Raw genomic sequence first — 23,873 nt, forward strand, 5'->3', positions numbered from 1 at the left:
TGGACGACTTCAGCTGATTACTTCCTGTCACTGTCACGTTGGAAGGTCCACTTCTGCCAGTTTTTCAGCAGCCAGTATCATGTTTTCCACCAGCAGTGTTTTCCAAGACAGAATAATGTCAGTTTGTTTAAAATGTTGCCAAAATAAACTATTACAATTACAACAAATGTCATCTCAGGGCACTTTAGTAATAAAGTCCAATTCAGGCCAATTGGAGTTAAATTCATTGTAATTATAATTCAATTCAGAATGAATTGGATTCATTCATACAGAGCAATTCAAAAACTATTTCCTCGCTAAGGAAACCAACAGATGGCACTGAACTTGCACTATTTCTAATTAGATAGAACTTTTTAATAGTTCTAAGATCATATCTTTCTGGTTTTATTTGCATTTTACAAAGAGTCCTGAGTAATTATGAAAGTGGGGTTTTAATTTGAGGAAAAAGCCTCAAAATAAAGTGATTTTTAGGAGTATGCAGGGATTCATTTCCATCTAATGAACAGCTCAGTTATATTAAACAGTGGGCCGTGTGAGCAGCAATCAGGGGAGTAAGGAGTTCACAGATCATAGACAGAGGCAACCGTCCAACTATTCAAAGCTTTTAAAATGAGTAATAAAATCTGACAGGTAACCAGGGAAGGAAGTCCTTTAATCCTGGAAATATTCTCCAGGTGATAGTCGGCTGACTTCCTAACTGAGCTGATCTGGCTGCTGAAGCTCAGCTCTGAGTCCATAATAACACCCAGATTCCTGCTTGGTTTGTGCTTTTTAACATCACAGCCTGAAGCTGAGCTCAGATTTTTAACAGCTGACAATGACCTCTGTTTTCTCTTTGTTTAGCTGCAGGAAGTTCTGGATCATCCGGTTGGTTATTTGTTGGAGGCTCTTTGCTGGGCCAGTTATTCCTCTGTGCCAGCAGCTAAGCACCAGTTCTGCCAAAACTAACAGGAAACATCATCCTGCACCGCTGGATTATCAACAAGTAATACTGACCAAGTCAGGAGATTAAAAAGGATGCAGAGGATAGTCAACCATCTCCTAAACACGGGACTTGTGTTTGACACCAGTCTTTGAACTGCTGTGAGACCGTTGTTTCCTTCATTCGTTTTTCACCTTTTTTTCCAAAACTACTTGGTCAAAAGGTATAAAACATTAAAAGTACTGGGTTAAAGTTAGAAAAGCATCATGTTTAGGAAATAAAATACACTTTTGGGGGAAAAACTTGGCCAATAAGACCAGGAGCTCCTGACCTGTCTCATACATTTCAGTAAGACCTCGGGAAATTGTACCAAAAAGGGCAAAACATGTCTCCTTTAAAGGACCAATAAGAGCTACATCTCAGACTCTACAGGCCTCAGTTAACTTGTTAAATGTGTCAGTGGGTCGGTGTGAAAACTCAACATCTAGGATGTTATTTCCAGCTTCTACATTTTACTGAAATAGAAAAATCTGAGAATTACGACAATTTGGGTAGAGCTATTTTACGACAGTAAAATATTTGGCAGTGACTAAGTGCCTTTAGCACAGACAGGAGGGTGGAGGCGAGAGGAGACAATGAGGCTGATACCAGAGCAACCAGATGAGCCTCCAGCGTCCACCTGTCCTGATAGTCCCTCACAAGCAGCTGTCTGTTGTTAGCACGTTAAAGGGGAACTCCGGGGCATTTGAAGCGCGTTTCCATTGCTAGAGGTTGTCAAATACTGATAGTAGGACACAGAGAGGTGCAAATCTGCGCTCCCTGTGTGGAGATTGCGCTGTTCGCACACCCTGTCATGCGAGGCTAATACGTGGTGGCTAAGGGGCAAGCGCTAACCCTTCCACGTAAAACAACAACTTGCACACTGCAGAAACGTCACACCACTTTATAAACCATCCGACAATAAAGTCACAAGCCTTACCATCAAAACCATATGCATGGTTCTCACATTACTGGCATGGGGACGTTACAAAACAACTTTATAAACAGCATGTCACTTCCCGGTTGGTTGTAGGCTCGCGCATGTGAAAGCCAAAAAGAGTCGATGGAGAATAATCCCATATACAAAACAATTATCTTCTCTAGAAAAACTGCGTTCAAGTATTTAAAACATTACAACAATATTACTGGGCATGTATTGTTGTAATGTTTTAAATACTTGAACGCAGTTTTTCTAGAGAAGATAATTGTTTTGTATATGGGATTATCGTCCATCGACTCTTTTGGGCTTTCACATGCGCGAGCCTACAACCAGCCGGTGAGTTACATGCTGTTTATAAAGTTGTTTTGTAACGTCCCCATGCCAGTAATGTGAGAACCATGCATATTGTGACGACCCCTCCGCTCCACTAGATGTCCCGGTTCTCTTCAGTGCCTTTTCCCTTCTACAGAGAGTAAGGAGTGCTCGTCAGACTGATTGGGCACACCTGGAGCCTGTGCTTCAAAAGCTTCTCTCTTGCCAGTTTCGATCCCTCCTGACTTGCCTTTGACTTGCAGGGCGGCGGCTGTTTTGTTGTTTTTGATCGCTTACACATTCACACACTCAGGCATGCATACACGACTGACAACTGACTTCCACGTATCCTTAGTTTAGATTATTTTGTTAATAAAAGTTGTTTGAAATTTGGAAGCTTTCGTCTGTCTCCCATTTTTGTTACAGCCTTAGAGCCGGGCTGTGACAAATGGGGGCTCGTCCGATCGTCCGCTAATTCGGTGACATAAGAGATCAGCTGTAGTTATAGTTCCGAATAGAGGTGAGATTTTTGTTGTTGGGAGAAGTTGACGAAAGTGATGGTTGTTGGTTGTTTTGGTCAGTGAGCCAGCTGCTGTGAGTCTGTTTGGAGATCGTGTGTTTTGTTTGGCACCGAGTTGTCTGGTCCCGTACGCGGCCGTGGTAAATCACGGTGGTTCTGTCCCTGTTAGGCTTTACAGCGAGATCCCTTTTGGAGTTCGTTGGGGGGTGTTTTTTAGAGTGTTGTGAACGTGGTCAGAGCAGTTGTCTCGGGAGCACATCCGGAGCTGCAGGTGAGTCGCCATTATTTTTTGGTTGCTTTTCCGGGCTCACGGGCGTTAGTGCATAAGAACCCACCACAAGTAACATCCGAAGACTAAGGGGGAGCTTAGCTAGAGGTTGGTGAGGCAGTTAGAGGGACGGCTCTACTGTGACGTTGCGGTGCTTGTGGGCTGGTTCAACTCAGGTAAGTAGGCTTTTGTAATTTGGTTTGGTTGCATTGGTAGGCGTAATCTGTATTTTGGACAGGTAATTGTGTGTTAGTTGGCATGGCTAGTGTAGAGGATTTTTTGAGTGATCCGTCCGAGGAGGGGCTGGAGCGCTGCACACGCGACCAGTTCCAAAGGATTGCTGATCATTTTGAATTAGAGATCAGTGATAGACGGTCTAAGGAAAGTATCAAAGCTAATCTGACTGAGTCGGAGGTTATCAAACCTGGTAAGTCGCAGGCTGCCGGTACGGTTTCGGAAGCTGTTGTGTCTGGTGATCCTGGTTTAACTTTTGAACAGAAGCGTGAGTTGCTTCAGCTACAGGCTGAGGTGAACAGGCTGGAACTTAAAAGACTGGAGGTGAAAAGGCTGGAAGTGGAGGAGCGTAGGCTGACTTTAGGGGGTGCAGGCCATGCTTCTGGTAGGTCAAATTCTGGTTCGTTTGATGTTGCCAGTAACCTGCGCTTGGTTCTTCAGTTTGGTGAGCGAGATCCGGACACATTTTTCTCCCTGTTTGAGCGCGTGGCTGACAGTAGGGGGTGGACAGATTCAGACCGAACACTGTTGCTACAGTGTGTGTTAACAGGTAAAGCGCAGGAAGCGTACTCTGCTCTCACGGTAGCTGAGAGTAAAGTTTACATCACTGTGAAGGAGGCTGTTTTGACCGCTTATGAGTTGGTGCCGGAGGCGTACCGACAAAGGTTTAGGAGCTGGGAGAAGTCTGGGAAGCAGACTCATGTTGAGTTTGCCAGGGAGCTGGAGACTCATTTCAGTCGGTGGTGTGCTTCCTTGGAGGTCAGCACTTTTGGTGACCTTTGTAATTTGGTTGTTCTAGAGCAGTTTAAGAACTCTATTCCCGGTCATATTGCTGTGTACATTAGTGAACATTAAGTGAAGACTGCTGCCAAGGCCGCTAAGCTGGCAGATGAGTATGTGCTTACACACAGGGGTGGCCGTGAGTACCACTCTCGGGATGATTTTGGTTACCGGGGAGGTGGTAAACGTGGTGTAAGTCATGTGAAGGGAGATGAAGGAATTAGTCATCTGGGTATCAGCAGACCAGAACGGGTTGCATATGGTCAAGTACAGTTTGACTCAACTAAAACATGCCATTATTGCAAAGGCAGGGGGCATTGGAAGGGTGATTGTCCTAAACGTAGGAATAGTGGTCCCCAGGTTAAATCTGTTGCTCTTGCTGCCTCTGACAAACGTGTTAGTCCTGTCATTTCCTCCTCCCAGCAGGTGGAAGCTGGAGGTACGTGCAGTTTGGATAAGGCTGATTTCTCAGCTTTTGTCTCGGATGGCTATGTGTCACTGGTTGGGAGTGATGTCACTGTGCCGGTAAAAATTCTGAGAGATACGGGGGCTTTTGACTCATATATTGTGAGTTCTGTGTTGCCTTTTTCTGAGGAAACAAATACTGGAGACTCCATTTTGATGCAGGGAATGGGGCTAATGGTGTTGCCAGTTCCGCTGCATAAACTGATGCTGCACTGTGGGTTGGTTCAGGGTGAGGTTACCATGGGGGTGCGTCCTGCACTTCCCCTTAAGGGGGTGGATATTATTCTTGGTAATGATCTTGCTGGGAGACATGTGTGGGCTGATGGTCTGCCACCTCCACCCATAGTAACATCTTCACCTGTTGTTACAGGAAAGCCAGATGAGAGTGCTCAGTGTTTTCCTGGAGTTTTCACGGCCTGTGCGGTGACACGAGCTATGTGCCGTGTTGAGTCTGAGTCGAATACTGACCTGGAGGATGAGAGAGCAGGAGAAAGTGAGGTTTTCTCTGTAGACATCCCTGAGTCTCTTTTGTCTGTTTCTCGCAGTGACCTGCTGGTGGAGCAGAGAGCAGATCCCTCTCTGAGTCAGTTGTTTGATCAGGTTCTCACTGTTAAGGAGGCAGAGAGTGTTGCAAGTGGGTACGTGTTGAAGGATGGGCTGTTGGTGCGGAAATGGTTGCTGCATGGGGAAAACTTTGTTGGTGACCCAGTCTGGCAGATTGTTGTTCCTTCCAAGTTTCGCAGTGAGGTGCTGAAGGCTTCCCATGATCAGTCTGGGCATCTGGGTGTCCATAAGACTTATAATTATATTCTGCGGTACTTTTTCTGGCCTTGGTTAAAAAAGGATGTGTCAAGGTACATTAGAACATGCCATACATGTCAGATGACCGGTAAGCCAAACCAGAGTATTAAACCGGTTCCTCTGTATCCTATCCCAGCAATATTACAGCCATTTGAACATTTGATTATTGATTGTGTCGGTCCTTTGCCTCGTTCCAAGGGTGGTAGTAACTATTTGCTGACAGTAATGTGTCAGAGCACAAGGTATCCAGCTGCGTACCCGCTTCGCACCATTACTGCTAGGTCTGTGGTAAAGGCTTTGACGCAGTTCATTTCCATCTTTGGCATTCCAAAAGTAATCCAGAGTGATCAGGGATCAAACTTTTCCTCTCATCTGTTCGCTCAGGTTTTGAAACAACTGAAGGTAAAGCATAATCAGGCTTCTGCGTACCATGCTCAGAGTCAAGGGGCTCTGGAAAGATTTCACCAGACCCTGAAATCTCTTTTGCGTGGCTACTGTGTTGAACTAAACCAGGACTGGGAGGATGGGCTGCCTTGGCTTCTGTTGGCTGCTCGAGAAGTGGTGCAGGAGAGCACCGGGTTTAGTCCAAATGAGCTAGTTTTTGGACACACAGTGCGTGGGCCACTCACATTATTGCATGATGCTGTGGGGCTGTCGGAACTGCCTAGTAATTTGGTTGACTGTGTAAATGGTTTTCGCCACCGGTTGTATGCTGGGGGGGAGATGGCCAGAGAGAAGTTGACCTCTTCCCAGGAGAAAATGAAGCGTCTTTATGACCGTAAAGCTGAGCAGCAGCAGTTTAGCCCTGGTGATCAGGTGCTTGCATTGTTGCCAGTTGTCAGCTCCCCTTTTCAGGCTAAGTTTACTGGCCCGTTTACAGTGCTACGCCAGCTGTCAGACCAGAATTATTTGCTGTCAACACCGGGACGTAGGAAGTCCACACAACTTTGTCATGTCAATTTATTGAAACCTTATTATACTCGGCAGGTCTACACATCCAAAGGTGAGAAACAGACAAGGACGGGTAAGGCTGTGGCTGCTGCAGTAGGAGGTTTGAGTTTTCTGTCTGTACCAGAGGTTGACGGGGTTATCCAACCTGATGAAAGTTTGTTACGTGGGAGGTTAAACATTTCTGAAACTCTGAAAAATATGAAACTTCTGTTTGGACATTTGTCTGAGGTAGGGAGCTCTGAGCTGTTTGCTCTGATAAATGAGTATCTGTGTTTGTTTGGTGACGTACTAAGTCGAACTCACCTAATTGAACATGACATTGATGTAGGTGAAACGCAGCCAATCCGCCAACGTTTCTACCGGGTGTCGGAAGAGAAGCGCAAGGTCATGGACAGGGAAATACAGTACATGCTTGTTAATGGTATTGCTGAACCCTCTGCATCTAGCTGGGCATCACCTTGTTTGTTGGTCTGACAAGAGTCCCAGGTTTTGCACGGACTACCGGAAGGTAAATGGGGTCACAAAACCAGATGCTTATCCCCTACCGCGAATGGAAGACTGCGTAGATCAGGTTGGCTCAGCTCAGTTTGTGAGCAAGTTTGATTTATTAAAGGGTTATTGGCAAGTTCCACTGTCCAAGAGAGCCAGGGAGGTCTCTGCTTTTATAACTCCCTCTGGTCTTTTCTCTTACTCAGTTATGAGTTTCGGGTTGCGGAATGCACCAGCGACGTTCCAGCGCCTTATGAATATGGTTGTGTCTGGGTTGGAGGGTTGTGCCGTCTATCTCGACGATGTTGTGATCTACAGTAATACGTGGGAAGAACATCTGGTCCGTATTAAAAAACTGTTTGATCGTCTAGCTGACGCACGCCTAACCATTAACCTGGCAAAGTGTGAGTTTGCCAAAGCCACCGTCACATACCTGGGTAAGGTAGTGGGGCAGGGGAACGTGCGGCCTGTGCAGGCCAAGGTGACTGCAATCGTGCAGTATCGGCCACGAAAAAAGAACTCCAACGGTTTCTGGGTCTTGTGGGGTACTACCGCAGTTTTTGTAAAAACTTCTCCACTGTGGTAGCTCCCCTAACAGATTTGTTAAAGGGTAAAGCAAAATACATCTGGTCACCTTCATGTCAGCAAGCTTTTGACAATGTGAAATCCGTCCTCTGTTCTCCTCCTGTGCTTGCAGCTCCACGCATGGACCGACCTTTCCAACTGCATGTGGATGCGAGTGATGCAGGTGGGGTGTTATTTCAGTGTGATGATTGTGGTGTTGAACGACCTGTGAGTTTTTACTCCAAAAAGTTTTATCAGTTTCAATTGAACTACTCTGTTATCGAAAAAGAGACACTTGCGCTCATCTGGGCTTTGCAGCACTTTGAAGTGTACCTAGATTCTGGCAGTGTTCCTCTGGTGGTCTTTACTGACCATAATCCCATAACTTTCCTGCATTCATTACAGTGTCCAAACCGCAGATTGATGCGATGGGTGTTATTTTTGCAGTCTTATTGTTTGGATATACGCCACATTAAAGGCTCGGATAACATTGTGGCTGACACTTTATCCAGAGCACCTTGCATTTAAATTTGTACTATGCCATTATGGTTTACTTTCTCACCTCGTCCACCATCACCTGTGCCCTCATAAATCCTGGTACATGTTCATATGCTATATCCCTCACTTTCCTGATCCCTGCCCTCAACATCAGCCTATTAAATATTGTGCTCCCCCCACAAGTGATTTTTGGGTTTAAAAACACTGGCTGCTCCCACACCTTCCTCACATTCTTACATTCATACTCCACATTTTTCACAAACTCCCCCCACGCTCCCAGCACCTCCTTATGAAACTCAGACACTCCGCTCAACATACCTTCCTTCAAATCCATGTACACCGCACTCCCACCACACCCACCACATTCATCTATTGCCCTCCCTAGAAACACCTTCCACACTTGATCTTCTTTATTTTTTAAATATCTCACCATCATCTTCACTCTCATTGCTTTCTTTTTTCTTTCTAGATTTATTAGTTTTAACCCCCCATCCTCATACTCATTCTCCAACACCTCCCTAGCTATCCTCACTCCTTTCCCATCCCATAAAAACTCATTGACCTTCCTCTCCATCTCCTTCAACACTCTCTCAGGCACATCCAACACATATCCAATCTTACTCAATATTAACGCATTCACAACCACCACCTTCCCCCGCAATGTAAGCCCTCTCTTCTTCCAAAACTCCAGTGTTTTTTTGATGCTATTCATTAGCCCTTCATACTTCATATCCCTCCCTTCTCTGGCCTCTATCCCTAAGTTTACACCTAACACTTTAAAATAATCCTTCTTCTCCTTCAACCCTAGTTCTGTTTGCCCTGCTCTACCTGCCCCTATGTACATGACCTCTGACTTTTCCTTGTTCAATTTCGCCCCTGATGCCCTACCATACAGCTCTACACTCCCTAAGACCTCAGCTACGCTCTCCCTGTCCCTAACCGTAACTGTCGTGTCATCTGCGTACTGATAAACTAAACTTCTGTGCCCCCCTGGCAACTCTATGCCTCTTATCGTTGTTCTCCAGCATCGCCGCTAAAGGCTCTGCAGATATCGAATACAGCAGAGCCGATAGCGGACACCCTTGCCTTACTGACCTCTCTAATCTAAACGTGTCTGTGATTATCCCATTTATTTTAACACAACTAACTGCCTTATCATATAACCTCTTAATCCATCCCACTGACCTCTCCCCAAACCACCTTTTCTAACACCCTGTACAAGTATGTGTGGTCTACTCTGTCAAATGCTTTGTTCAGATCTAAGCTAATCACTAACCCTCCTGTTCCTCCCTTCATGTAATCTATCGTGTCCCTGATGCTACTTATTGTGTCTGCTATGTCCCTACCTGGTATGCTGTAAGCCTGTGTGCTTCCCACCACCGTCCCTATTACTCTTTTGATCCTGTTTGCTAGCACCCGTGCTAATATTTTATAATCTCCATTTAACATGCTCAGTGGTCTGTAGTTTTCTAATCTGTCCCTATCCCCTTTCTTGTGTATTAAACTAACTAGCCCTGTCATCATACTAACTGGCATCTCTCCCTTTTCTTCTATCCATTTAAATAGCTTATCTAACACAGGCACTAAATCCTCTCTAAACTCTCTGTAGAATTCCCCTGTCAACCCATCCAACCCTGGACTCTTATTCCTCCCTAACCCCCCTATCGCTTTCTCTATTTCTCCCGTCCCCATCTCACCCTCACACATGTCCCTGCCCTCTTCTGTTAGCCTAGCCCTCACCTTATCTATTCCCTGCCCTATGCTCTCCTCATCTACCTCTTCTTTCCTAAATAAATCCCTATAAAACTCTTCTACCCTATCCGCTATCCCTACAAAATCTTTTATCTTCTCTCCCTTCTTTCCCTCTACCTGTTCTAAGAAATTCCTCGTCTGCTTTGTCTTCTCTAACCCTAAAAAAAACCCTGTGCACTTCTCTCCCCCAATGGCGTATCTGGCCCTGCTTCTAACTATCGCTCCCATACACTTCTTCTGCTCTATCCCTTTCAGCTCCTCCTTAATTCATATATACCTCTTACCTATCTTATTCTCTATGTCCCTCGTACCGAGCACTAAATCTATCCGGCTCTGCTTTAACACCCCTCTCACCACTTGCCTCCTTGTGAACTCCCTCTTCTCTGGATTCCTCTCCCTCCATACATCTATCAATCCGTTCACTCTCATTACCTCTTTCAACACACCTCTTGTAGAGTCGCTCTTAAAGCACACACTCGCAGATGCATCCAGTCTCCCACACCATACGTTAAAGTCTCCCACCACCATGCAGTTCTCCTCACACATTCCTCCTATTCCCTCAAAAAAGACCTTTCTCTCCTTCTCTTCATTTGGTGCATACACATTTATTAGTCTGTATTCTTTCCCCACATAATCAAACGTGATCCCTATCACTCGCCCCTCCCCATCATCCACACACTTCTTTATGTTGCTAACTACTCCCCTCTTCACCAGAATAGCCACCCCTCTGGACTTTGCCCCACTATTGTTCACATACATTTCTCCCATCCATTCCTTCTTTACTTCACTCATGCACTCCTCATCCCAATGTGTCTCTTGCACACACATAATATCCCCGTCACACACCTGCCAGGCTTGTTGCCTTCTATTTTTGTCACGCAGCCCATTTACATTAAAAGATGTAATTTTTAACATAAATAGTAGTATATACACAATTATCTTTCTCGTCATTTTAAACTCTTTTTCACCTTCCCAATCCTTTTCACTTCTCTTTTCCCCAAAGGCCTTTATCTGGTTGCAATCACCTCCTCCATGTTATCCCCACTGCTGTCTGTATCTTCTCCCATTGCCCATTCACATTCCTGCCCTGCCCGCAAGTCCTCCCTTGACCCCCCTACCCCCCCTCCCCGCTGCCTCCTCAGTCCTCTGCTTGCTCCACTCGTCTGTCGTCTTCTTCTCTCCACCATGGCTCTCCTCTCCTCTCCTCTGTCCTCTCCTTGCTCGCTGCCGTTGTGGCCATCTCTCTCCTTCTCCCCTCTCATCTGCGTTGGTGTCTCCTCCACCACCGTCAGGTCCTCCTCCTCTCCACCAGCGAGCTCCAGGCTCTCTGCTCCACCTCCGCTCTGCACCTCCTCTCCTTCAACGAGCTCCAGGCTCACTGCTCCACCTCCGCTCTGCACCTCCTCTCCACCAGCGAGCTCCAAGCTCTCTGCTCCACCTCCGCTCTGCACCTCCTCTCCTTCAACGAGCTCCAGGCTCTCTGCTCCACCTCCGTTCTGCTCCTCCTCTCCACCAACAATCTCCTGACTCGCTCCTCCACCTCCGTTCTGCTCCTCCTGTTCTCCGTTTTGCTGCTCTTTTCCTCTCCCATTATTGCACTCTCGTGCGTAATGCCCCTGTTTTGCGCATTTATGGCACTTAAATTCAGGACATTCTCGTAGAATGTGTCCCGGCTGAATGCACAGCCGGCACACTTTTACTTGTCTGTCGTGAATTACACGAAAGTATTCTCCCCCCTCCAGGGTTTCAAACTTGGTCGAACAACGGCAGCGATTGCACTTTGTCGGTGAACTGCACCTTGCAGAATCTCGTGCCGTCAGCCACGTCCGTTCCTGGCCATTTCCTCCTTTTAATCAGCGAAGTTGCCTTCACCCCCCAAGTTGCTAATTTTTCGCATATTTCCTCGTCCGTGATGTACGGGGGCAAGTTGAGGAAGGATACAACTAGTTCATTGCTCCTGACTTCCTTTGCCATTACCCGCACTCCCTTTAATAGAAAGCCGTCCATGAGGCGCGCCTTGCCTTTCCCGTCCTGCATGGTGATCTCAAATGTGCTCTTTGCCTTCAATCTGCAGGCAAGAACTATACCGCAGCTTTCCTTTATGCCTCTAAGCAACTCCATTAGTGTCACTTTGTCTGGCCCTGCCAGCTCCACAATCACGGTCAGCTCCATTCTGAAGCCACCATCTTTCACTTTTTCCCTGTCATTCTTCATATTCTCTTCATTCAAACTCGTACTTCTACTTTCTCCCTTCCAAGTATCTGCATTCACTTCTCCATTCTTTCTCACTTTCTCTCCTCCATTTTCATTTCCTCCTTTATTCATACCTTCATTTACTCTCCTAATCTCGCTTTCTTTCCCACCATCATTCACTCGCCTGTCATCCGTCAGCCGTTCTCCTTTGTTCAATATCGTTGTCATTTTCCGTTCCATTGTTTCGTTTGCCATGTTGTCAATCCGATTACAAAAACACACAAAACGAGGACGTTCCCCCGAACAGCGAAGCTGCTGGGGGAATAAAACAAAACACACAACTATACAAACAAATCTAACTCACACACGATCACTCAAAACACTCACCAAACACTGTCACTCACTCTTTCAAAAGCACGCTCTCTCTCAAACAAATTGCTGCAGGGCACCGACTGTCACAAGTGTTCAGGGCGGTGTGGCCGTAAGCCACAGTCCCTGTGACAAATATATGTTATATAGGTGCTGGAACCATACGTTTCCCCTATTTTTACCAGAGAGCTGGCTTGAGAGGCTGCTGTTGAGCCTGCACGTTGACTTCCCTGATGTGATTGTTCTCTGCAGCTGAAAATGGGACTCTCAGATAACTGTCTGTCAAGCTCCTCTGTTCCCTGTGTGTAGTTTTGTGTCCGTTGTCATATAGAGAAACCAGGGAAGCTCAATCCCACGACATGCTCATAAACTGCGTCTTCTCTAAACAGTATAGTTCTATTTTAGAAGTCGGAATACAATAACAGATTCTGTTTCAGAATCTATAAAAAGCTGGTTTGGGATTCCATTGCTGGCTTACGGCCACACCACCCTGAACACGCCTGATCTCGTCCGATCTCAGAAGCCAAGCAGAGTCGGGCCTGGTTAGTACTTGGATGGGAGACCGCCTGGGAATACCAGGTGCTGTAAGCCTTTTGGCTTCTCCAGGCGCATGCAGTTTGGCTACGTCAAATGCAAAAGTAGTCCCTGTTTGACTTTTTGGAACTTGTCCTTTCTCAGGACAAAGTTAAATGTATGAGGATCAAAGCCAACAATGGCCTGGGACATCTCAGCAGATCCAGGATCAGCAACATGGAGACTGAGAGCCAAACAGAAACAGAGGTGTCTGCCAACCAATCAGCAGCAGCCCAAGCTGGTTAACTTCCTGGTGTCTGTGTGGCACACGGTGATGGTCAGATGTTACATGCAGGCCGCAGAGAGAAGAGAAAAAAGCTTACAGCACCTGGTATTCCCAAGCGGTCTCCCATCCAAGTACTAACCAGGCCCGACCCTGCTTGGCTTCCGAGATCGGACGAGATCGGGCGTGTTCAGGGCGGTGTGGCCGTAAGCCACAGTCCCTGTGACAAATATATGTTATATAGGTGCTGGAACCATACGTTTCCCCTATTTTTACCAGAGAGCTGGCTTGAGAGGCTGCTGTTGAGCCTGCACGTTGACTTCCCTGATGTGATTGTTCTCTGCAGCTGAAAATGGGACTCTCAGATAACTGTCTGTCAAGCTCCTCTGTTCCCTGTGTGTAGTTTTGTGTCCGTTGTCATATAGAGAAACAAGGGAAGCTCAATCCCACGACATGCTCATAAACTGTGTCTTCTCTAAACGGTATAGTTCTATTTTAGAAGTCAGAATACAATAACAGATTCTGTTTCAGAATCTATAAAAAACTGGTTTGGGATTCCATTGCTGGCTTACGGCCACACCACCCTGAACACGCCTGATCTCGTCAGATCTCAGAAGCCAAGCAGAGTCGGGCCTGGTTAGTACTTGGATGGGAGACCGCCTGGGAATACCAGGTGCTGTAAGCCTTTTGGCTTCTCCAGGCGCATGCAGTTTGGCTACGTCAAATGCAAAAGTAGTCCCTGTTTGACTTTTTGGAACTTGTCCTTTCTCAGGACAAAGTTAAATGTATGAGGATCAAAGCCAACAATGGCCTGGGACATCTCAGCAGATCCAGGATCAGCAACATGGAGACTGAGAGCCAAACAGAAACAGAGGTGTCTGCCAACCAATCAGCAGCAGCCCAAGCTGGTTAACTTCCTGGTGTCTGTGTGGCACACGGTGATGGTCAGATGTTACATGCAGGCCGCAGAGAGAAGAGAAATAAAGCTTACAGCACCTGGTATTCCCAAGCGGTCTCCCATCCAAGTACTAACCAGGCCCGACCCTGCTTGGCTTCCGAGATCGGACGAGATCGGGCGTGTTCAGGGCGGTGTGGCCGTAAGCCACAGTCCCTGTGACAAATATATGTTATATAGGTGCTGGAACCATACGTTTCCCCTATTTTTACCAGAGAGCTGGCTTGAGAGGCTGCTGTTGAGCCTGCACGTTGACTTCCCTGATGTGATTGTTCTCTGCAGCTGAAAATGGGACTCTCAGATAACTGTCTGTCAAGCTCCTCTGTTCCCTGTGTGTAGTTTTGTGTCCGTTGTCATATAGAGAAACCAGGGAACCTCAATCCCACGACATGCTCATAAACTGCGTCTTCTCTAAACGGTATAGTTCTATTTTAGAAGTCGGAATACAATAACAGATTCTGTTTCAGAATCTATAAAAAGCTGTTTTGGGATTCCATTGCTGGCTTACGGCCACACCACCCTGAACACGCCTGATCTCGTCAGATCTCAGAAGCCAAGCAGAGTCGGGCCTGGTTAGTACTTGGATGGGAGACCGCCTGGGAATACCAGGTGCTGTAAGCCTTTTGGCTTCTCCAGGCGCATGCAGTTTGGCTACGTCAAATGCAAAAGTAGTCCCTGTTTGACTTTTTGGAACTTGTCCTTTCTCAGGACAAAGTTAAATGTATGAGGATCAAAGCCAACAATGGCCTGCTGGGACATCTCAGCAGATCCAGGATCAGCAACATGGAGACTGAGAGCCAAACAGAAACAGAGGTGTCTGCCAACCAATCAGCAGCAGCCCAAGCTGGTTAACTTCCTGGTGTCTGTGTGGCACACGGTGATGGTCAGATGTTACATGCAGGCCGCAGAGAGAAGAGAAAAAAGCTTACAGCACCTGGTATTCCCAAGCGGTCTCCCATCCAAGTACTAACCAGGCCCGACCCTGCTTGGCTTCCGAGATCGGACGAGATCGGGCGTGTTCAGGGCGGTGTGGCCGTAAGCCACAGTCCCTGTGACAAATATATGTTATATAGGTGCTGGAACCATACGTTTCCCCTATTTTTACCAGAGAGCTGGCTTGAGAGGCTGCTGTTGAGCCTGCACGTTGACTTCCCTGATGTGATTGTTCTCTGCAGCTGAAAATGGGACTCTCAGATAACTGTCTGTCAAGCTCCTCTGTTCCCTGTGTGTAGTTTTGTGTCCGTTGTCATATAGAGAAACCAGGGAAGCTCAATCCCACGACATGCTCATAAACTGCGTCTTCTCTAAACAGTATAGTTCTATTTTAGAAGTCGGAATACAATAACAGATTCTGTTTCAGAATCTATAAAAAGCTGGTTTGGGATTCCATTGCTGGCTTACGGCCACACCACCCTGAACACGCCTGATCTCGTCAGATCTCAGAAGCCAAGCAGAGTTGGGCCTGGTTAGTACTTGGATGGGAGACCGCCTGGGAATACCAGGTGCTGTAAGCCTTTTGGCTTCTCCAGGCGCATGCAGTTTGGCTACGTCAAATGCAAAAGTAGTCCCTGTTTGACTTTTTGGAACTTGTCCTTTCTCAGGACAAAGTTAAATGTATGAGGATCAAAGCCAACAATGGCCTGGGACATCTCAGCAGATCCAGGATCAGCAACATGGAGACTGAGAGCCAAACAGAAACAGAGGTGTCTGCCAACCAATCAGCAGCAGCCCAAGCTGGTTAACTTCCTGGTGTCTGTGTGGCACACGGTGATGGTCAGATGTTACATGCAGGCCGCAGAGAGAAGAGAAAAAAGCTTACAGCACCTGGTATTCCCAAGCGGTCTCCCATCCAAGTACTAACCAGGCCCGACCCTGCTTGGCTTCCGAGATCGGACGAGATCGGGCGTGTTCAGGGCGGTGTGGCCGTAAGCCACAGTCCCTGTGACAAATATATGTTATATAGGTGCTGGAACCATACGTTTCCCCTATTTTTACCAGAGAGCTGGCTTGAGAGGCTGCTGTTGAGCCTGCACGTTGACTTCCCTGATGTGATTGTTCTCTGCAGCTGAAAATGGGACTCTCAGATAACTGTCTGTCAAGCTCCTCTGTTCCCTGTGTGTAGTTTTGTGTCCGTTGTCATATAGAGAAACCAGGGAAGCTCAATCCCACGACATGCTCATAAACTGCGTCTTCTCTAAACGGTATAGTTCTATTTTAGAAGTCGGAATACAATAACAGATTCTGTTTCAGAATCTATAAAAAGCTGGTTTGGGATTCCATTGCTGGCTTACGGCCACACCACCCTGAACACGCCTGATCTCGTCCGATCACAGAAGCCAAGCAGAGTCGGGCCTGGTTAGTACTTGGATGGGAGACCGCCTGGGAATACCAGGTGCTGTAAGGCTTTTGGCTTCTCCAGGCGCATGCAGTTTGGCTACGTCAAATGCAAAAGTAGTCCCTGTTTGACTTTTTGGAACTTGTCCTTTCTCAGGACAAAGTTAAATGTATGAGGATCAAAGCCAACAATGGCCTGCTGGGACATCTCAGCAGATCCAGGATCAGCAACATGGAGACTGAGAGCCAAACAGAAACAGAGGTGTCTGCCAACCAATCAGCAGCAGCCCAAGCTGGTTAACTTCCTGGTGTCTGTGTGGCACACGGTGATGGTCAGATGTTACATGCAGGCCGCAGAGAGAAGAGAAAAAAGCTTACAGCACCTGGTATTCCCAAGCGGTCTCCCATCCAAGTACTAACCAGGCCCGACCCTGCTTGGCTTCCGAGATCGGACGAGATCGGGCGTGTTCAGGGCGGTGTGGCCGTAAGCCACAGTCCCTGTGACAAATATATGTTATATAGGTGCTGGAACCATACGTTTCCCCTATTTTTACCAGAGAGCTGGCTTGAGAGGCTGCTGTTGAGCCTGCACGTTGACTTCCCTGATGTGATTGTTCTCTGCAGCTGAAAATGGGACTCTCAGATAACTGTCTGTCAAGCTCCTCTGTTCCCTGTGTGTAGTTTTGTGTCCGTTGTCATATAGAGAAACAAGGGAAGCTCAATCCCACGACATGCTCATAAACTGTGTCTTCTCTAAACGGTATAGTTCTATTTTAGAAGTCAGAATACAATAACAGATTATGTTTCAGAATCTATAAAAAACTGGTTTGGGATTCCATTGCTGGCTTACGGCCACACCACCCTGAACACGCCTGATCTCGTCAGATCTCAGAAGCCAAGCAGAGTCGGGCCTGGTTAGTACTTGGATGGGAGACCGCCTGGGAATACCAGGTGCTGTAAGCCTTTTGGCTTCTCCAGGCGCATGCAGTTTGGCTACGTCAAATGCAAAAGTAGTCCCTGTTTGACTTTTTGGAACTTGTCCTTTCTCAGGACAAAGTTAAATGTATGAGGATCAAAGCCAACAATGGCCTGGGACATCTCAGCAGATCCAGGATCAGCAACATGGAGACTGAGAGCCAAAACCAAACAGAGGTGTGTGCCAACCAATCAGCAGCAGCCCAAGCTGGTTAACTTCCTGGTGTCTGTGTGGCACACGGTGATGGTCAGATGTTACATGCAGGCCGCAGAGAGAAGAGAAAAAAGCTTACAGCACCTGGTGTTCCCAGGCGAATTCTCCTCCAAGTACTAAAGCGATCGTCAGCCGTCCAATGGTTGAGCAATGCTGAGCAGAGCTGAGCAGCGATCAGCCAATGGTTGAGCAATGCTGAGCAGAGCTGAGCAGCGATCAGCCAATGGTTGAGCAATGCTGAGCAGAGCTGAGCGCTCAACAGACCAATCATTGAGCGATCAGGCTCACCGCAGGCTCACGCACGTGTGTGACGTCACACTGGTTGTCGTCTGCATTTCAAACCAAGATGGCGGGCGCCGGTAACTTTCAAATCTAGCGATACACATTTGACGCTCTCGTTTCCCTCAGGTAAGTTCAATTTTCTTCATTCTTAGCTCTTTCTGTTGGTAAATCGGTGGTGCATTTAGCCAGCTAGGTGTCACTTTTGCTGTGTTGAATGTTTCTATGAAAACCGGCAGATTAACGCGACTGTTAACAGCTGAACCGGCGAATCCAGCGATAGCCTACACTACAGTACACATTTGACGCTCCCGTTTCTCTCAACTAAGTTCAATATTCTTCATTCTTAGCTCTTTCTGTTGGTAAATCGGTGGTGCATAAAGCCAGCTAGATGTCACTTTTGCTGTGTTGAATGATTCTCTTAAAACTGGCAAAAACGATTAGCATGCTGCTGTGAAAATGAATGACCTACCAATCGCCACTGTAATGTAACCTGACGATCCCTGGAAATACTTTAAAAACGTGATCAGACACTCTACCTCGCTTCTTAAGATCATAGAGATGGTGTTACAACAATTTGGATTTGAAATTCGATGTGGAAATATGCTTTAGAGGTGTAAACATGTCAACGATTTGTATGCTAAAAACAAAGTGATGAATGAATGGGCTGTTTTTGGTTACTACTTTTATGAGGGCTGTAGGGTCTCTAAAAATGTATTTAAGCCCTCATCTGCTTTTAGTTTTACTCATTTATTCACTTTTTACTGTACCAGATGAAACATGGAGAAGCCGCATCGGTGCAGCGTGTGCGACAAGATTTTTACTGAAAAGTCCAACCTGACGAGGCATGTAAAGATCCATGCCATCGACAGGGAGACTTTTGATTGTAATGTCTGCAAGAAGAGCTTGACCACAAAATCATCGCTGGTCAGCCATCAACTGCAGCACCAGTACCCCAACATAGTTCTCTACCAGCAAGGAGAGGCCAGGCTGCAGTGTACGTCAGCAGCAAAGTCTGTGGAAGAGGCCCCCAGCACCATTGTTGACCCTACATGGCTGGATCCCAAGACAGCAGAGGCGGCTGCCAAGAGGTCCGGGGGTGAGCTGTGGAAAGGTCAGCTGGTCATCGTGTTTGGGAAGTACGCCGGTCAGACCTTCAGGTGGCTTATTGAAAACAATGTCGGCTGGCTGGTGTGGTTGCTGTTCGAGTACTGTCAGCAGGGAGAGCAGAACGAGCTGATGAAATGGCAGAAGGAGCGACTGCTCGAGTACGCCAGAGAGTTCCCTCCTGTCACATGTCACCTTGACAGGAGGTTGAAGGTAAGATAAACTCAGTTACCTTTTAGACCTGAGTAATTGATGTTAAGCAGTAACCAGTATTAGTAAAAGTATTATTTTATGAGATTAGTCTATAGTTGTATTTTATTTTCTGCAGAAAGCTCAATCAAAGAAAGACTGGGCTCCTCCGACCGTCCCCGACCTCTCTCAGAAAGACCCCAACTACACCACCGATGCCGAGTTGTTGGCTGCTGCAGGTATAGTAGTATTATGCTGAAATGAACATGAAATTCTTTGTAGTGTGCTGTGGAGCTGCTAGAACTTGTGTTTGTGCCACGTGAAATTCATCAGTATGTATCGAGCAATGCAGTTGATACATTTTTGTTGTGTTCTCTTCAGAGAGTGTCCTGGACAGTTCCGAGGCGTCGGTCAGCACGCAGCTGACCACCTGGGGAGACCTCGCCAGCTCTGTGTGCCAGGACGGCAGTACTGCCGAAGGTGACGCCTCACCTGAAAGTGCTGTCAGACGCACCGTTCCCTGAAGCTCCTGCGCTGCCAACGTCCCTCCCACCACCAGACCGGCCTCAGGTCCAGTACCAGCACGTTCATCACGAGGCTGGAAAAAGGCGTGGTGAGAAGCGGAGGTAAGTTGTCATAAGCACTTTGTTTCACCTGTTGGCTGTGGAAAGCAAATAGCACATACGTCATATCGATACTCATTACATGTGTATTTTATATTTCCAGAATATTTGTTGAAGAGCCAGACCCTGTGCCTTCTGTGAGACGGCCCGTTCAGCCCACAGCGTCGTCCTCCTCCACTCGTCCAAAGCCTGCTGCGCCCACCCCCATTCTGCCAGGGCCTGCTGCATCCACCCACCTCCAGCCAAAGCCTGCTGCATCCACCTATGGACCACCCCCTGTGTCGGCAGCACCCATACTGCTGGTTCTCCCCTCACAGCCACAGGCTCCCTCCGTCCTGTTTCGTGGGCCATCGTGCAGCCAGAGCTTTGTACCTCCTGCACCAACAGTCTCGGCACTCATGCCAAACAAGTCCTTGCGGCCATGTGGGGCTTGCCACGTGCCTAATTGTGGTGGACAACGGAAGAGGTACACACCTCCCAAGGACAAAGTGGCTGGAAGCACCCAGAAAATTTTTTCCTACTGTCCAACCACTAGGAAATCCACCACCTCTGGGTTTGACAGTGTGGTGTACGACAGCTTCATACACTTTAAATGTGTGGTGAATGCAGAGTTGGAAAAGAGGGGAACTGTGTAAATAACTGTAAATAATTGTGTAAATAACTTTGTGTGTGTGTTTGTGTTTCAAAGTATAATCTATTATTTATATAGTTCAAAAGTTACAAATAATGCACTTTACAGTTCTTGTGTTTGTTTTTTTATTTATGTTGCTGTTAAAATGCACTTTATTATCTTTTTATACAAACATGTTCTGGCCTATGTTCAGTATCAAGGCCAATCTAACCTCAATCATTTTAACCGTAATCAGTTCTGATCTAACACAATCAGTTTACATACCCTTTAGTGGTTGTTCATGTTCAGATAATCTGTGTTTTTGTCATGCGTGTTGTTTGTTTTTGTCAGCTTCATGTCTTTGTGATGTTTGTATGTCTGTCAGCTCCATGTTTAACTAAATGATTGCAAATGATAGTACATGTTTGTCTCTCGTCTTGTCTCGTGTTCTCGCTCGTAGATCTGTACCTTGTCGTGGTGAGCGAGCTTTAAACCAAACAGATCTTGTATACTTGTGTTTTCATGCATTGCCTTTTAAATGAAACACATTCTGGATGGAAAAAATAAAAGTTGTAAAAGTATTTCAAGTATTTTGGAGTCTCTGTATGCTTGGGTTTCAGAAGGGTTGGGATAGTGTAAGATAACACATCAATTCACTGATACATTACACCCTTTCTTAATTCAGCCCAAAAATGTAACAGTTACACACTTTTCCACTTGACTATATGAATCTCATCAACTGAAACTATGAAAATAATACACAAAACATTCAGCAGACTAGTGGATTTCAATAGATAGATAGATAGATACTTTATTGATCCCCATGGGGAAATTCAAGAAATTAGAAAGGAAATCAGGCTTTGTACATAACAATTTCCGTAAATAACACTTCAGGGTTTTGACCACCAGATGGCACCATCCGTTTTGATCATTTTCGATCGATCCCAGGGTTGAGCAATATGTACTTGGGGGGGTCATGAGCCGTTCCCAGGCGAATTCTCCTCCAAGTACTAAAGCGATCGTCAGCCGTCCAATGGTTGAGCAATGCTGAGCAGAGCTGAGCAGCGATCAGCCAATGGTTGAGCAATGCTGAGCAGAGCTGAGCAGCGATCAGCCAATGGTTGAGCAATGCTGAGCAGAGCTGAGCGCTCAACAGACCAATCATTGAGCGATCAGGCTCACCGCAGGCTCACGCACGTGTGTGACGTCACACTGGTTGTCGTCTGCATTTCAAACCAAGATGGCGGGCGCCGGTAACTTTCAAATCTAGCGATACACATTTGACGCTCTCGTTTCCCTCAGGTAAGTTCAATTTTCTTCATTCTTAGCTCTTTCTGTTGGTAAATCGGTGGTGCATTTAGCCAGCTAGGTGTCACTTTTGCTGTGTTGAATGTTTCTATGAAAACCGGCAGATTAACGCGACTGTTAACAGCTGAACCGGCGAATCCAGCGATAGCCTACACTACAGTACACATTTGACGCTCCCGTTTCTCTCAACTAAGTTCAATATTCTTCATTCTTAGCTCTTTCTGTTGGTAAATCGGTGGTGCATAAAGCCAGCTAGATGTCACTTTTGCTGTGTTGAATGATTCTCTTAAAACTGGCAAAAACGATTAGCATGCTGCTGTGAAAATGAATGACCTACCAATCGCCACTGTAATGTAACCTGACGATCCCTGGAAATACTTTAAAAACGTGATCAGACACTCTACCTCGCTTCTTAAGATCATAGAGATGGTGTTACAACAATTTGGATTTGAAATTCGATGTGGAAATATGCTTTAGAGGTGTAAACATGTCAACGATTTGTATGCTAAAAACAAAGTGATGAATGAATGGGCTGTTTTTGGTTACTACTTTTATGAGGGCTGTAGGGTCTCTAAAAATGTATTTAAGCCCTCATCTGCTTTTAGTTTTACTCATTTATTCACTTTTTACTGTACCAGATGAAACATGGAGAAGCCGCATCGGTGCAGCGTGTGCGACAAGATTTTTACTGAAAAGTCCAACCTGACGAGGCATGTAAAGATCCATGCCATCGACAGGGAGACTTTTGATTGTAATGTCTGCAAGAAGAGCTTGACCACAAAATCATCGCTGGTCAGCCATCAACTGCAGCACCAGTACCCCAACATAGTTCTCTACCAGCAAGGAGAGGCCAGGCTGCAGTGTACGTCAGCAGCAAAGTCTGTGGAAGAGGCCCCCAGCACCATTGTTGACCCTACATGGCTGGATCCCAAGACAGCAGAGGCGGCTGCCAAGAGGTCCGGGGGTGAGCTGTGGAAAGGTCAGCTGGTCATCGTGTTTGGGAAGTACGCCGGTCAGACCTTCAGGTGGCTTATTGAAAACAATGTCGGCTGGCTGGTGTGGTTGCTGTTCGAGTACTGTCAGCAGGGAGAGCAGAACGAGCTGATGAAATGGCAGAAGGAGCGACTGCTCGAGTACGCCAGAGAGTTCCCTCCTGTCACATGTCACCTTGACAGGAGGTTGAAGGTAAGATAAACTCAGTTACCTTTTAGACCTGAGTAATTGATGTTAAGCAGTAACCAGTATTAGTAAAAGTATTATTTTATGAGATTAGTCTATAGTTGTATTTTATTTTCTGCAGAAAGCTCAATCAAAGAAAGACTGGGCTCCTCCGACCGTCCCCGACCTCTCTCAGAAAGACCCCAACTACACCACCGATGCCGAGTTGTTGGCTGCTGCAGGTATAGTAGTATTATGCTGAAATGAACATGAAATTCTTTGTAGTGTGCTGTGGAGCTGCTAGAACTTGTGTTTGTGCCACGTGAAATTCATCAGTATGTATCGAGCAATGCAGTTGATACATTTTTGTTGTGTTCTCTTCAGAGAGTGTCCTGGACAGTTCCGAGGCGTCGGTCAGCACGCAGCTGACCACCTGGGGAGACCTCGCCAGCTCTGTGTGCCAGGACGGCAGTACTGCCGAAGGTGACGCCTCACCTGAAAGTGCTGTCAGACGCACCGTTCCCTGAAGCTCCTGCGCTGCCAACGTCCCTCCCACCACCAGACCGGCCTCAGGTCCAGTACCAGCACGTTCATCACGAGGCTGGAAAAAGGCGTGGTGAGAAGCGGAGGTAAGTTGTCATAAGCACTTTGTTTCACCTGTTGGCTGTGGAAAGCAAATAGCACATACGTCATATCGATACTCATTACATGTGTATTTTATATTTCCAGAATATTTGTTGAAGAGCCAGACCCTGTGCCTTCTGTGAGACGGCCCGTTCAGCCCACAGCGTCGTCCTCCTCCACTCGTCCAAAGCCTGCTGCGCCCACCCCCATTCTGCCAGGGCCTGCTGCATCCACCCACCTCCAGCCAAAGCCTGCTGCATCCACCTATGGACCACCCCCTGTGTCGGCAGCACCCATACTGCTGGTTCTCCCCTCACAGCCACAGGCTCCCTCCGTCCTGTTTCGTGGGCCATCGTGCAGCCAGAGCTTTGTACCTCCTGCACCAACAGTCTCGGCACTCATGCCAAACAAGTCCTTGCGGCCATGTGGGGCTTGCCACGTGCCTAATTGTGGTGGACAACGGAAGAGGTACACACCTCCCAAGGACAAAGTGGCTGGAAGCACCCAGAAAATTTTTTCCTACTGTCCAACCACTAGGAAATCCACCACCTCTGGGTTTGACAGTGTGGTGTACGACAGCTTCATACACTTTAAATGTGTGGTG

At 46.9% G+C, this 23,873-nt stretch overlaps 2 protein-coding genes and 11 non-coding genes across 13 annotated transcripts; 8 read left to right on the forward strand and 5 right to left on the reverse strand.

Annotated features, from left to right (window-relative positions):
* Window positions 1-12,569: 12,569 nt before the first annotated feature.
* Window positions 12,570-12,688, forward strand: LOC142392578 (5S ribosomal RNA). The gene has a single exon (XR_012771223.1). It is a non-coding gene; the product is annotated as a 5S ribosomal RNA (ribosomal RNA).
* Window positions 12,689-12,986: 298 nt separating this feature from the next.
* LOC142392085 (5S ribosomal RNA) lies at window positions 12,987-13,105 on the reverse strand. The gene has a single exon (XR_012770755.1). It is a non-coding gene; the product is annotated as a 5S ribosomal RNA (ribosomal RNA).
* A 354-nt stretch (window positions 13,106-13,459) lies between these two features.
* Window positions 13,460-13,578, forward strand: LOC142392957 (5S ribosomal RNA). The gene has a single exon (XR_012771584.1). It is a non-coding gene; the product is annotated as a 5S ribosomal RNA (ribosomal RNA).
* Window positions 13,579-13,877: 299 nt separating this feature from the next.
* LOC142392086 (5S ribosomal RNA) lies at window positions 13,878-13,996 on the reverse strand. The gene has a single exon (XR_012770756.1). It is a non-coding gene; the product is annotated as a 5S ribosomal RNA (ribosomal RNA).
* Window positions 13,997-14,350: 354 nt separating this feature from the next.
* LOC142392958 (5S ribosomal RNA) lies at window positions 14,351-14,469 on the forward strand. Its single transcript, XR_012771585.1, has one exon. It is a non-coding gene; the product is annotated as a 5S ribosomal RNA (ribosomal RNA).
* A 301-nt stretch (window positions 14,470-14,770) lies between these two features.
* LOC142392087 (5S ribosomal RNA) lies at window positions 14,771-14,889 on the reverse strand. Its single transcript, XR_012770757.1, has one exon. It is a non-coding gene; the product is annotated as a 5S ribosomal RNA (ribosomal RNA).
* A 354-nt stretch (window positions 14,890-15,243) lies between these two features.
* Window positions 15,244-15,362, forward strand: LOC142392372 (5S ribosomal RNA). The gene has a single exon (XR_012771028.1). It is a non-coding gene; the product is annotated as a 5S ribosomal RNA (ribosomal RNA).
* Window positions 15,363-15,660: 298 nt separating this feature from the next.
* LOC142392088 (5S ribosomal RNA) lies at window positions 15,661-15,779 on the reverse strand. The gene has a single exon (XR_012770758.1). It is a non-coding gene; the product is annotated as a 5S ribosomal RNA (ribosomal RNA).
* Window positions 15,780-16,133: 354 nt separating this feature from the next.
* On the forward strand, window positions 16,134-16,252 carry LOC142393521 (5S ribosomal RNA). Its single transcript, XR_012772120.1, has one exon. It is a non-coding gene; the product is annotated as a 5S ribosomal RNA (ribosomal RNA).
* A 301-nt stretch (window positions 16,253-16,553) lies between these two features.
* LOC142392089 (5S ribosomal RNA) lies at window positions 16,554-16,672 on the reverse strand. Its single transcript, XR_012770759.1, has one exon. It is a non-coding gene; the product is annotated as a 5S ribosomal RNA (ribosomal RNA).
* A 354-nt stretch (window positions 16,673-17,026) lies between these two features.
* LOC142392959 (5S ribosomal RNA) lies at window positions 17,027-17,145 on the forward strand. The gene has a single exon (XR_012771586.1). It is a non-coding gene; the product is annotated as a 5S ribosomal RNA (ribosomal RNA).
* Window positions 17,146-18,430: 1,285 nt separating this feature from the next.
* On the forward strand, window positions 18,431-19,673 carry LOC142391253 (uncharacterized). Its single transcript, XM_075477023.1, has 3 exons — window positions 18,431-18,970; window positions 19,086-19,185; window positions 19,328-19,673. The coding sequence occupies exons 1-3, from the start codon at window positions 18,431-18,433 to the stop codon at window positions 19,468-19,470; spliced, it is 783 nt and encodes a 260-aa protein (XP_075333138.1). The 3' UTR covers window positions 19,471-19,673.
* A 2,459-nt stretch (window positions 19,674-22,132) lies between these two features.
* Window positions 22,133-23,375, forward strand: LOC142391254 (uncharacterized). The gene is made up of 3 exons (XM_075477024.1): window positions 22,133-22,672; window positions 22,788-22,887; window positions 23,030-23,375. The coding sequence occupies exons 1-3, from the start codon at window positions 22,133-22,135 to the stop codon at window positions 23,170-23,172; spliced, it is 783 nt and encodes a 260-aa protein (XP_075333139.1). The 3' UTR covers window positions 23,173-23,375.
* Window positions 23,376-23,873: the final 498 nt, after the last annotated feature.

This window comes from Odontesthes bonariensis, chromosome 11 (assembly GCF_027942865.1).
Source record: "Odontesthes bonariensis isolate fOdoBon6 chromosome 11, fOdoBon6.hap1, whole genome shotgun sequence".
In the NCBI taxonomy this organism is placed as follows: domain Eukaryota; kingdom Metazoa; phylum Chordata; class Actinopteri; order Atheriniformes; family Atherinopsidae; genus Odontesthes; species Odontesthes bonariensis.